General features: G+C 39.1%; 1 protein-coding gene across 2 annotated transcripts in view; it reads left to right on the plus strand.

The window, feature by feature from the left end:
- ANKMY2 (ankyrin repeat and MYND domain containing 2) overlaps positions 1-12,419 on the plus strand; it is an 821,123-nt gene extending 808,704 nt beyond the window's left edge. For both annotated transcript variants that reach the window (XM_044064747.1, XM_044064750.1), the window contains one exon: positions 10,737-12,419. In XM_044064747.1, coding sequence (XP_043920682.1) covers positions 10,737-10,948 — 212 coding nt within the window. In that variant the 3' untranslated portion in view covers positions 10,949-12,419. The remainder of the gene's footprint in view (positions 1-10,736) is intronic.
- The last annotated feature ends 306 nt before the right edge of the window (positions 12,420-12,725 follow it).

The following is a 12,725-nucleotide window of genomic DNA, read 5'->3' on the forward strand; positions in this document are numbered from 1 at the left end:
GAATAGGGTCTTTTGACGCTCTTTACATAAAGCAGAGGTCTCCTCTCAATAGCCTTTATAATAATGATAAGAGGAACAAGGCTTTGAGATGGTGTGCTTAATTTTTATGATTTAGGCCCTTGATTGTTGTTTTGTTGCCGCTCCAGTTGTGACAAGTGCTTACTAAAAGGGGCATTATAAATCTGCTTAAAATATGACAAATACAGTGGAACAAATACATTCTGGGATCTGGATGCAGTACCTTTTATATATAAGCTGTGCAGTGAAAACATACTTTCTTAGAACAGTGGATACATGGTGATCAAAGGACAGTTCATTGTTGACATATGTTCCCGGATCCCTAACTACAGGATCAGTTTTCAGGGTTATATAGTCAGCGCCATAGTTAGGGCGGCCACGGTGGTGCAGCGGTTAGCGTTGCCACCTCACAGCAAGAGGTTCTCCGGTTCGTTTCTCAGCTGGGGTGCCTTCTGTGCGGAGTCTGCATGTCCTCCTTGTGGTCGCGTGGGTTTCCTCCCACATCCCAAAGATGTGCAGTAGGTGGATTGGACACTCTAAATTGTCCCTAGTTGTGAGTGTGTGCGTGTGTGTGCCTTCTGTGGAAGGTTGGGCGCTGGGCTGGCAACTCGACACAGTAAAACTCCACTGCCAATCATGAGCGGACAGATGATCCGCTGTGGCGACCCCTAACCGGGAAAAGCCGAAAGAAGAAGAAGATAGTCAGTGCCATAGTTAAAATGGGAATGATGGCCAAAAGGTATGATTATACACGTCCTGGTATTTAGTTTTTGTCTATGGTTTTGACACCAGCTGTTAGTATGGGACAAGGCCTCTTGGAGGAATTTGGTGGCATCTCGGGAATTTATGATGCCACCGAGTTTGCAACCACAAACCTTTAACATTAGCCTTGACCTCCAGAAAGTAAATGCCAAGAGAAATGGCCCAATAACTGGTCCCTATGTACTATGTTAGTGGCAGGTCTTTTGAAGATGTAGCTGCCCATCCTAAGCTTCTGGAGTATATGTTTGAGCCAGTTTGCTACCCAGTGAGTTACACAGGGATCGATATTGAGAGGGTTTATCTAGGATACGTGAACCTGAGATAGTGTGAATTCCCTTGTGAGGTCTAGATGTGCAGTATGTACTGTTTTGCCTTCATCAATTGCTTCAGTAACTTTTTTGAAGAAGCCAGCCAGGTTAAATAGGCAGGACCCGCCCGTGACAATCCAAACTGGGTTGGGAGAAGAGTCTGTAGGTTACCTGTATCCTCATTCATTGCATAATTATCCTTTATGTGTATAATTACCTGAGTCTGTCAAAGACCTATGTTTCAGCAAGAGAATGACTGTTGCTGTCCTCCAGTCTTCTGGCACAAAACATGTTGAGGCTGATATTGAGTAGGATCTATAAGGGCTCAGACAAGTCATGTTTCAGGGTGACCAGTAATCAGTCTGTGTTATCTGGCTCCATAGAGAGTGTTCTTGGCCTTATGAACACCTTGCGAACTAGTTCTTGGGAGATTTGAGTGTGGGGGGGCTATATCTATGGTATATGATCTGTGAATATTGGAGGGTGGGGTGAAGTTTGAACTAAATTTGTCCACTGTTTCATTGGCTGTATCCCCTGGGTCTGAGTATGTGATATTTATCATTGGTTCTGCACAGTGCTGGCCTTTGTTTCTGACATTTGTAACATAATTAAAGAAGGCCTTGTATCATTTGATTGGGTAATTATTTTTATCTGTAGCCTTGTCACCTCACAGCAATAGGTTCTCTAGTTTGGTTATTGTCTGGGGGTACCTTTTATATTATGTACATTTTCTCCAGATGCTCCAGTTTCCTCAGACATTCCAAAGATGAGCAGTAACTGGACTTGGCAGACTAAATTATCCAGAGGTGTGGGTGTGTATCTGTGAGTGTGTGATATGAAAGAACAACTACAGAAGGGCTGGCCACACGTTGGTGTGAACATTGGATCTAGATGATTGTTGCTGATAATATGACACCCCATAAAGGGGCTAGTGATGGTTGGATCTGGCTTTGGTTAATTAAATTAGGGTCTTGAGTTCCTTGTTTAGTTTAGCAAGATCTTTTTTGACACCTTGATAGCTTGATTTATTTTTGTGTGCAGTACGCTTTTTTCTTTTATTATAGAGCATCTTTATGTTTGGATTCCACCTTAAGGATTTATGTTTGAATTTGGCATTATATTTATTTCTGATAAAGACTGTTGCACACCTGTGCAGGTTTCTAGTTGCATGTGCATAGAATTTGACTGTGATGGATTCTGCATAAGAAGTGGGGTCATCAAGATGGAAGGTTCTTTTGAATTTACCAGGTCATCACTTAGATTAGCCATTACATAGTCTGAATACCAAAGTATCGTAAGATTCTTCAGCTTCAGTTTTATAGTGAATGTAATTGACTTCCCCCTCATGGTCAAAATCTGTCATTGCAGGCAATTTAGCTAGGAAGTAGAGCAAATTCAGTGCTGATGATTTTAAGGATTTCAGTGTCCAAGACTGGACATTACCAAAAGCTGACTGTAACAAAGAATAACATTGGTCATTTACTGTTATGCATTGTTCACATCATTGTACTTTGCAGTTACTCACCTTCCATATATTTTATAACATGTCTTTTCTGCTGTGTAGTTGCTTATCCTGATGTTTTGATTTGCAGTTTGTTCATCTCCAGAATGCCTCACTAAATGAGTGCATTCTGGTCCCTACTGAAAAATGGGCTGTTTCACTGGTCAAATTAACCATAGTTATCAGTAGTGCCACCTTGGATCTTGCCTTAATCCCAGGGGGGGGGGTTCATTTTGCTTATGTTAAATGATTAATGCTTCCTCTGTGCTTTTAAGTTGAGTATTGTTTTCCACTGAGTTCATTAAGCAATGTGAGTTGCAGACATTTCCCCCGAATAATGTTTTTTTTTTTTTTTTTTTTTTTTTTTTAAGAATAGAATTTTTTATGGATGGGCTTTTCATTCTTGTTTGTTTATTTTTTGCTGTGGTAGTTTGTCCATCTTTTTTTCCTAACACTTCATTTTTAAAACATTTTAGTAATGTGACAATGGTTACGTTAGGATCTTTTAGTTTTGTAGTTTAATTATGCATTTTTTATTTTATTTAATTTAAGTAGAGCTGGATCTATTTTACCAGTAAGGCCATAGCTATGGGGGTCCATTTTGCCAATAATGCTGTTTTCCATTTGGCTAGTTGTGGGTGATATTTTGTTTTCCTTGTATTTTAACTCTTGTTCTAATAAAATGCATTATATGTGTTTTTTAAAGGTGCACATAGACTGGATACTTAATGACAGCCACTGAATGGAATATATGAGCAGTAACAAATACTATCAGAGATTGACGTGGAGTCAAGTGCTAGAACTAACACTCATAAAACATTCTACGTAGAGCCAATCTAGGGTAAAGTTAACATATCAGCAGTTGAAACCCAAGTTAGCAAAGCAACAACTGTTTCTTTTTTGTATTTTTAGACTATATTTATTTATTTAAATACGTAAACACACAGCAATTAAAGAGAAAATTATAGCTATCCACAACACACTTATAAGCAAGAAATTAAAATACTTCATTTCTGTAAAGAAAAAGCAGTACTCATGGTAATTTCATGATTCCAACTTTCCAAAATAATTATTTTATTAGTTAAAATCAACTAAAATTAATTAGTAAAGTTATTCTCAAGAACGGAAAAAAAAAATCATACAAAATCCAAGAGCGAAATGAAAAGGGAAATCTGTAAACAAGGTAGAGAAGTCACTAACTCATGAGTTTTAACCAACTAAAGGTGACTAAAAGCTCTTTTCCACTAGACATGAATCCAAGTACCCAACTGTTTGCAACCATGCCAGCATAATGTATTATATAAATTCCTGCCTAACCTTTGTTAGTCTATCACACACTAGATCAGGAATTTATTTCCATTTTCTGCTGTCAGAAGCTTAGACTGTAACCCTCTGCAGCGCACACTCACTCTCTCTCTGTATATCTATATATATATATATATATATATATATATATATATATATATATATATATATATGTAAACACAAAGTGCCTGTCAACAGTCCACTATGATTTAGCTCAAAATCTTGCCGTTTCCCTCCGAATCCCTACTAAGACTAGCAATTTGTGGAGAGAATAAATAATGAGAACTGCCATTAAAGTTATAGACTTCCATATTTTACTTCAAAAAATGTATATTAATTCACATTCTCTTATTCAGTCAACTTTTCATGTGCAAATTTTTAAAAGTTGTAACTGTTTGTCCTAGATTATTTCTGGATTTGACTGAAGAGCATTTACAGTCCTGTCCGGCACCATGACTCACATGGTCTTCTTAAAATCAGACCATCTGAGAATATCCATTTACAAAGCCGTTTCACCCGTGACAAATGTAATATCTTTTTTTAGTGTTTTATCCTGTAGATTTGTTTTGTTTTGAATTTAACTGGGGTAGAGCACTGATCCCATTGGACCTATTTTAGTCTCAGCCTGGGGGTAAAAACAGTAGGTACATGACATATACAAAGTAAAAGAGAATGCAATATATACATATATTCTATACAATCTGGATGTCCGGGTTGGCTTGAGGGTACAAAGACAATAGATACATGACAAATGCAGATTGATTGACAAAACACAATATATACATGCTTTATGTATTGAATGGGTGCCTGAGTTGTCTTGTTGAAGGAATCATAATGAAAAGTAGAGTCTGAACAAGCTATGTAGAAGGAAGTAGGGCAGGAAGATGTTGAGTTATATGACCCAGAGGGCTGTTGAATTTTCCTAGAGCCTGGAAGATGCTGCAGAAGTCCGTAAAACTGGTCGGCCTCCTTGTTCAGCATCTGTAATTGGGACGTAAATTTGTATCACTGTAGCTTTGAATGGCTCGCCTTGGATTCTAAGATCACTCTGTCATTCTCTGGTTTATAACCAAGCACTGACTTGACACCATATTATTGATTAGAATGATTACTGCATCCCATTGGCATATTTCTTGCCCAGAGTAGGTCTGATGATTATCTGATGTAAAAATACCTTTCTTTCTATTTTGTTTCATTAACTCACAACATATCAATGTTTATTTTTGTCATTTCATCCTTAACTGTATCAAGTTTGTCTTGATTCATAGTTCATAATATCCCAAGCTCCAGTCATGTACAGTTTTTGCAACATCAGACTTTTGTCTGCAAGCACCTCATCAGATGGATGCCATGTCATAATCCATCCGTCTCATAATCGGAGGCTAGTCATACTTGTCTTGAGCCCTTCCCCAGTAGTATGCTGGGCACATTCAGGCCTGAGGGTCTCATCCTCTGTGGTAGCTAGTGCCCATATTTTGTTTTTTTTCTTGGCAAAACAATGGAGTCAGTTGCTATTTCCAAACTGGACCATATTTATGCTGACTTGTGTGCCATGATTTTGCCTGTCTTGGGTGGCCTTAAATAAAGCATAGCTTCACTGAGATGCACAAACCCATTTGCAGGTATCATTTATAAGAGTTAGAAAATTCTTTCACCACCCCACTTTTAATGCCTTTTCATTAAAATTAAAGTTCCCTGAAACCCTAAAAAGATACCGTTAGAGGCAGCCTGATATTAAAAAAAAGTGCATACTTCCTCTCTCCTTGGCTGAAAAGCTGTTAGTTGCCATGCCTGCGTTTTTTTTTTAATCTTGATAAGGTAGGAGCCCAAAAGGGACACCAGCAAATGGAATAAATCAGACTTTTAATTGCTGGTACATAATTTCATTGAGGATGAATTATTTTGAGCCTTTGATAAAAAAAAATCGAGTAGCTTTGAAGTAAGTTGCTTTACATATTGTGTTTACACCCAGTTTCACTGTGCAGTATGCTGTGGAATTGTGTACAGGGGTGCCAGATCTATGTCTGAGCTTGACGGTGATATGTCTAGTGTCATAATGAGGGAGAACTTTGAATGAGACCCTTTAACAGAAGTTACTGCCTCACTGCTTGCTTTGGTATGCCTGAAATAATGAATTCCTGGACTCATTCTAGTCCATTCCAGTTGCTGAAGACAAGCTGTTTATCAAAGGGATCACTGCTGCAGTGTTACTCATCATGGATGAGAATTAACTACAGACAAATATTCCTCCAGCCAGACTTCTTTATGGGAAGGATGTCAGCAGGATGCATGTTTAGTTCTTATATTTTCAGCCCTTAGTAGTCTGCCAGTCTTATCCATGCAACTTCCCCTTTTGAGGATTTTTTTCTTGCCTTTGCTTGCTATTACCTGTTTGCTGTATTGCATTTTACTTCTAGTTACTGCATGTAATCTTTTTGATTAAATATTTTGAGAGTTCTTTCTCATGCTGACTACGTAAAAAAGAACACCAGCAAATGAACTTGTGAACAGCAGATTGCACCAAAGGATTGGCACCTTCATTGTAATTTTTGTCTTTAGAAAGATCATTCTTCATCTTCCCTTGAGCATTATTCATGCTTTAAAAAGAAAGTTTTGCTTTTTAAAGCCAGATGCATCAGAGACTTCACGAAGCACCTGAAGCTTCTGGCCTTGAAGCATTGGATGTCTGCACCTCCATCTTCAGGAGAGCCTTCTTCCAGTATCTGTAAAAAATCATCACTTGTAGTACCTTTGAAAAATTGAAAACCTAGATGTTGGGCACAAAGGGCCATTTTGGATACTGTGCATGATGTCTCTGTGACCCCATCATTCTACTGAAAGCCTGGGAGCATCAGCATTGTTGAGGTGCAGTCCTGTTTTCTTCCAGCTGTGCCATCTAATTGCCTTACTTCCCTGTCAGAGCACATGTAGAGCCTGGCATTGGTGGTGTGGCTTAATTTTTCTAAGTCCTCAGTAGATAATTTTGGTATGTCACAGCTGGACACTGATTTCCATTTGCCTGACAATGGCCATCTCAAACTACATGCCATGAAAGAATGTTGCACTTCTGTGACTTCATCTACAGAGATGCTTTTCACAATATCAGATTCTTCTGACAGATTTTTAAACAGTAGAGAAAAATTCTAAATGCCTGTACAAAAATGCTGTTTCAGATCCTTTACTCATTTTCTTGCATGATGCTACCAGTGGTGTAAATTGGCTCCTACTAACAGCCTTCTGAATGATAAAGTAGAATGCTGGATAGATTTGCTGTATATATTAACAAAAAAAAAAAAAAGTATATAGGATCATAGGACAGTAGGAGGTTAGGAGGCTAACGACCCCAGGGCCCTTTCAAGCCTAGCCAAGCTCAACCCATGTTCCCAAGGTGGTCTGGTTCAAGCAGACATTAAAATCTGCACTTATTTCCCCTGTCCAAGAGGGGCACAGGTGAATTTCTGGTCACCCATCCAATCATCCAAATTATTGTTAAATAGGCCCAACGAGGCTTTTTGCTTAACATGAATAGGAAGCTTGTTCCAAAGTTGGAGCAACCTCTGTGAGACAAATGTCAGTCCAGCAAGTTCTGTTGATGTCACATACCAGGTTAAGATCCTTTGAGTGAGTGACCTATGTGCTATTTGACTTGCGAATGTGCAGCATTTCCATTAAAGCTGGGTCAGAGATTGCTCTGTATGCAAGGCACAGGTCGCCTCTGAGCAGTCTCTATGACACAGAGTAAAGTGTCAATGATTTCAGTCTAGCCGCATATGACAGATCTTGAACCTGAATTTTCTTTGTAAGGAACCTTTGTGGTATCTCCAGTTGTTGCAGGTGTTTGGAAAAGAGCATACCAAAGGGAGCATTGTACTCTGTTATTGGCCTGATGAGGAAAGAGGGCTGGGGGGTTATAACCTCTTTTTTTTTTTCTGGAGGCAATGCCCGTACTTATAAGATAAGGAATATAAAATGCCTTTCTTACCACTGTGGAGACATGGTGATCAAAGTTAAGGTTAATGTCAACCTGTGTGCCCAAATCTCTCACCACTGACTGTTTGCTTAGGCTATTGCTGTTAATGTGGTGTACTTTACAGGAACATCACCCTTGCCAAAGGGGATGATGATGATGCATTTTTTTGCATTAAGTTTAAGACCATGACTTTTGCACCAGTCATTAGTCTGCATAAGACCTTCTTGCAGGATGTTGACATTGCTAGGGGACTTCAATGATTGCTCCCAGTTTGCAGTCATCAGCAAACTTTGTCAGCCACAGTCCTTTAATTTTAGCCTGTACTTCGGAGGAATAGATTCTGAGCAGTCGGGGTCCCAGAACCAATCCCTGTGGAACACCACTGGTTATGGGTCTGCTAGAGAAGGTGGAGTCCCCTATTTTGACTGTATGAGTTATATCAGTGAGCCACTTTGCAACCCACCTGACATTATATGGATTAATGCCTGAGTGGGGGATTGTGTCAAAGGCCTTGGCTAAGTCTAGGTAGGCTATATGCACAGATTTGGTGACGGTCTTTGGTGACCATCTCAAAGAAGTCCAGAAAGCTTAACAGGCCTGATCTCCCCTTGACAAAAGCCAAACTGGGTGGGGTCGAGCATTTGGTGATTTCCTATGTCTTTGTTAATAAGGTCCATGATGATTCGTTCCATGGCCTTGCAGATAAGGCTGGTCAGGCTAATGGGTCTGTAGTTCCCAGGGTTCGTAGATGCTGCCCCTTTGTGCAAAGGGATTGTGGTAGCTGTTTTCCATTCCGCTGGGATGAAGCCAGTGCTTAGGCTGTAATTGAAAAGTGTGCTCATTGGTGAAGCCAATTCCTGTTTTAACCAATGTAGAACACAGCCCAGGATGTTGTCTGGTCCCATAGAGGCTGTATTTTTGGCATTAGAGAGGGCATTCAAGACCTACTCCTCAGAGATACTAGATGGGGGACAGGTGTTAGGGATGCTTTGGGGTATATGTGGCAAGGACAGGGGAGTGAAGTTTTCAATGAACCTGTCAGTCAGCAGGTTTGCCGTATCCACAGGTTCTATCCAAGTACTTTGCGCATGTCTGGGCCTTACTTTTGAGGTTACGAATGTAACTAAAAAGCACCTTGTGGTTATCCTTAGGAAGCTAATTTGGACTCATAGTTAGCTTTGGAGGACTTCTTTAGGAGTCTTATTTGCTTGTTTAAGTTGAGGAGAGAGTGGTTCCAATTTTGAGACCATTCCTTCCTATTCTTAGACAGCAAGTTCTTTTTCCTGTTGTATAGCCTATTAATGGCAGTTGCCCACCAGGCAGGTTTATTTTTCCTTGAAGATCTTGGTTTGGTTCTATCAGGTATGGCACAGTCACTACAGTTGTACAGGTGCTTGCATAAAGCAGTGGTGTACAACTCAGCATTGGTGTCTGTTTCATGGGGGGGACTATGGAGCTATTTATGCCATTATGCCATCCCGTAAGAGGTTGTAATTGACCTTGTAGAAGATTTTTTAGTCTAGTTGTTGCTAAATGGGGTCTTGTGTTAGTTACTTCTAGCTAAAGTGATTTGTGGTCAGATCTCACCAGGGATGGCCACACACTGGGGGTGGTGCAGCGGTCCCCCATGTTGGTGAGCAGCAGGTCCAGGATATTTGAGCCCCTTGTGGATGTGTCAACCAGCTGGTCCAGGGCACCGGAGTTAACAAATTCCAGGAACCTTTGTGCAAGTGAGTTAGAACACGTATAATTTACCCAGTCTATGGACAGAATTAAAGATATTGTCTGTAGCGAAAGAAATACTTAAGACAAATGGGGAAACTAGGTAAACCAGCATCCAGACAATCTCTCACTAAATAACTTGCTATCACTGTATTGATCTTTGTTATAATCCCCATGAAAAAACCTTGCGAAGATGAGCCTAGGTGTATTCTACTAGGGCAGCTGCCATTACAGCAGAATTCCTTAGGAATGCCTCAGTTCAAAGTATCTATGAAGTAGCCAGATGGAACTCTCATCACACCACCTCAGGCATTTTTAAGTTATGTTCTTGTTCCAGCAGTAGAACAGGATTTGCCACTCCAGTGTTGTAAGACATGCTGGCTCCCCTACCCCCCAGCCTGTAGTAAGAGACTGTACAACTTTAGTATTCTTCACTCGCCATAAAATAGATGTTATAATACAGGGATCAAAGCTGCAGTACAAACTCCCTCTCTTCAACCATTACACTTGTCTAGAAATTGAGGGCTGCTTCTCTGTCTCCCCTTCCCATCTCCCTAGTGTGGGCTGGTGAATATGCTATTTGCATGTCTACACTAGAACCTGTCTACAGCCTCAGAATGATAGGTTCACTTGTCACTGACCTCTCCCTCTTTCGTGCGCGCACATGTTCATTCTTATCCACACAAAAAGAAGTAATGATGCTGCAGGATTTTGTCCCTTTTATACCAAACATTCTGACATCTACAGCACACACAAGATACAAGCTGCATTGTGTATGTCGGATGCTCTGGAGGTTTGGCCAGATGAGCAGACATCTACATATGACTAAGTCCCATCTACTGTTAGTTATAGCAGAGGTGTATTAAAATATCTGCTGTTATGGTGAGCAGATGAAACTGCTCCACTTTACCTTTAACATGGAGTCTTTGGAATATCCTAGACCTGATTAAAACTCTTGAATAATGAGTGATGCCAGAATGAGTTCCAGAAATAAGACACCTAATGAAAGTAACAAATATAAATGAGTTGTCATATAGTTGCTATTTCCATTTTGCTGGCATGTAAAGAATATGCATTTAATACTTAAAACCACCAGTAATATAACTTGGCAGATTAAATTATTTAATAATTGGTGTGCTTCTTTTTGCAGTAACAGAAAATAAGGAAGCTGGTACAACAGAAGAGCATGCTGTACTTCATGGAGAAGTGGATTCGGAGGCAGCAGCCCCCCAGCCTCTAAGTAACCAGAGTGAACAAGGTGTAAATATTGAGCAAACTGATGAAAAACTTCATTCTGAAATTATTTCTGAACATGAAAACAATGCGCCTGCATCAGGGAAAGAGCAAGCATCTGAAGAGTAAAGCAAATCTGACGAAGTACTGCAAAACTTTCTTGTATGAATGAAGCAGAGGCTGAACTTATCAGGACTATGTCTTTAGGTAAAAAAGTAGAATCAAAAGACTGCATTGTCATTCTATGGCTTTGTTTGAAGCAGAGCTTAAACACTGCATTGTCTAGTGGTTAATATAGTTTCCAGATGACATATTCTTCATATGTGTATTTAATTACTTTATGAATATGTGTTTGATTTATAGTATTTCAGCACCCTACTCCATGCTGCTGGGTAGGAGCCACAGCAGTTATTTAAAATATGTTGTTTCATATAGTCTGGGCTGTGTTTGAGAAATTGACTTTCATAACAAAAGCTGTGCATTGAAATTTTTATTATGCTTGTGTAGTGATAAAAATATCCTAAAAATAATGTAATTACTGTAATGTAATATTAAATGCTTCTGTATCTCTCATTCTGCACTATATAAAGTAGGCTAAAAATTGCTCTTTCAACAACTCCCTATCACATATTTAAGACATGCACAGCTATGTTATGTATTATACAGCATTTTGCCATGTCAAATACCTTTATCATCTTATTTGTTGTATTTTCATCTTACATTTAGTTGTTTCAGTCGTGAAATTTTCTTGCATGTTTAGCCTGTCGAGGGGGCAGATTTCCTCCATTTATTTTTTATAGTTTTGTGTAGAAAATGTGAGTGATACTGCCCTCACAGCCTTCACCTGGTACAGTCTGCGAGATGCCATGACCAGACTTAACTGTGGGGTTTTGTTTGAAGGGACCATGATTAACAAATAGCTGTCACATGTATAGAAAATGCCTCTGTGAATTAAACCCCCAACAACTGTCATATATGACTTCCTGCCACTAAGTTATTATTCTGAAGTTACTTGACATGTACACACGCTTGTTTCAGCTTTTTTTGTATCATCTGACATAAGATAAACTTCTTGTGTTCTGAGAAATATCACTCCTCTGGAGTATTATAAAGACTGCTTCCACAGAAGTGAAAATGTACCATGGCATCATCTACTATGTGCACATTATGTAACAAACGTAAACTGACCTTTCTGTAACTAAGAGTTTGAGAGAGTTATTTGTATTAATTGTACTATGATAGTAACATTACTGTTTTTTATTTAAAAATGGCAATGAATATATTTGTTTTGTCTTACTTGGTTGTGGCTGTGACATAATTAGCGCTTTTCACAGAAGGCCCATTAGATGCAGACATTTGCCACACCTAGTCCTTTTCATTAATTTTTTTTTTGTCATTCATAAACGAGTCCATTTCTGTAGCATTTAATGTTTGATCAGGAATATTTAACACATGACTTTCAGTTCAGAGGTTAATATTTAGCACTGTTTACATTATTGTAATTGATACTTGAAATGTTTTTTATAAGAACCAGAGTACTTTGCTTGCAGAGTTGGTTGTACTTTGCCTTGCAAATAAAATGTTTTGCATTTGCATCCAACATGTACAGTGCTGCAGTTTCTGTGGGGACACAATAATCCATCTTTAAAAATGAAGGGAATAAGCTGAATATTTGTATGTTTTTCTGGAAATAGTTCCTTCCTCATCCCAAAGATATGCATATATGAATTGGTGAATCCTCTAAATTTTCCATATGTGTGTGTTTGACCTGCAATGGGTTTGCATCCCTTCAAGGTTAATTCTCACCTCACTTCTGTCAAGTGCTGAAATAGGTTTTGCTTCTTATTTAAGAGGGTGTCATAAAATGAATGAATGGTAGTATGCTTATATGGACAAATTGCATTTA

Source organism: Protopterus annectens, chromosome 3.part0 (assembly GCF_019279795.1).
Source record: "Protopterus annectens isolate FY-2018-M chromosome 3.part0, PAN1.0, whole genome shotgun sequence".
NCBI lineage: Eukaryota > Metazoa > Chordata > Ceratodontiformes > Protopteridae > Protopterus > Protopterus annectens.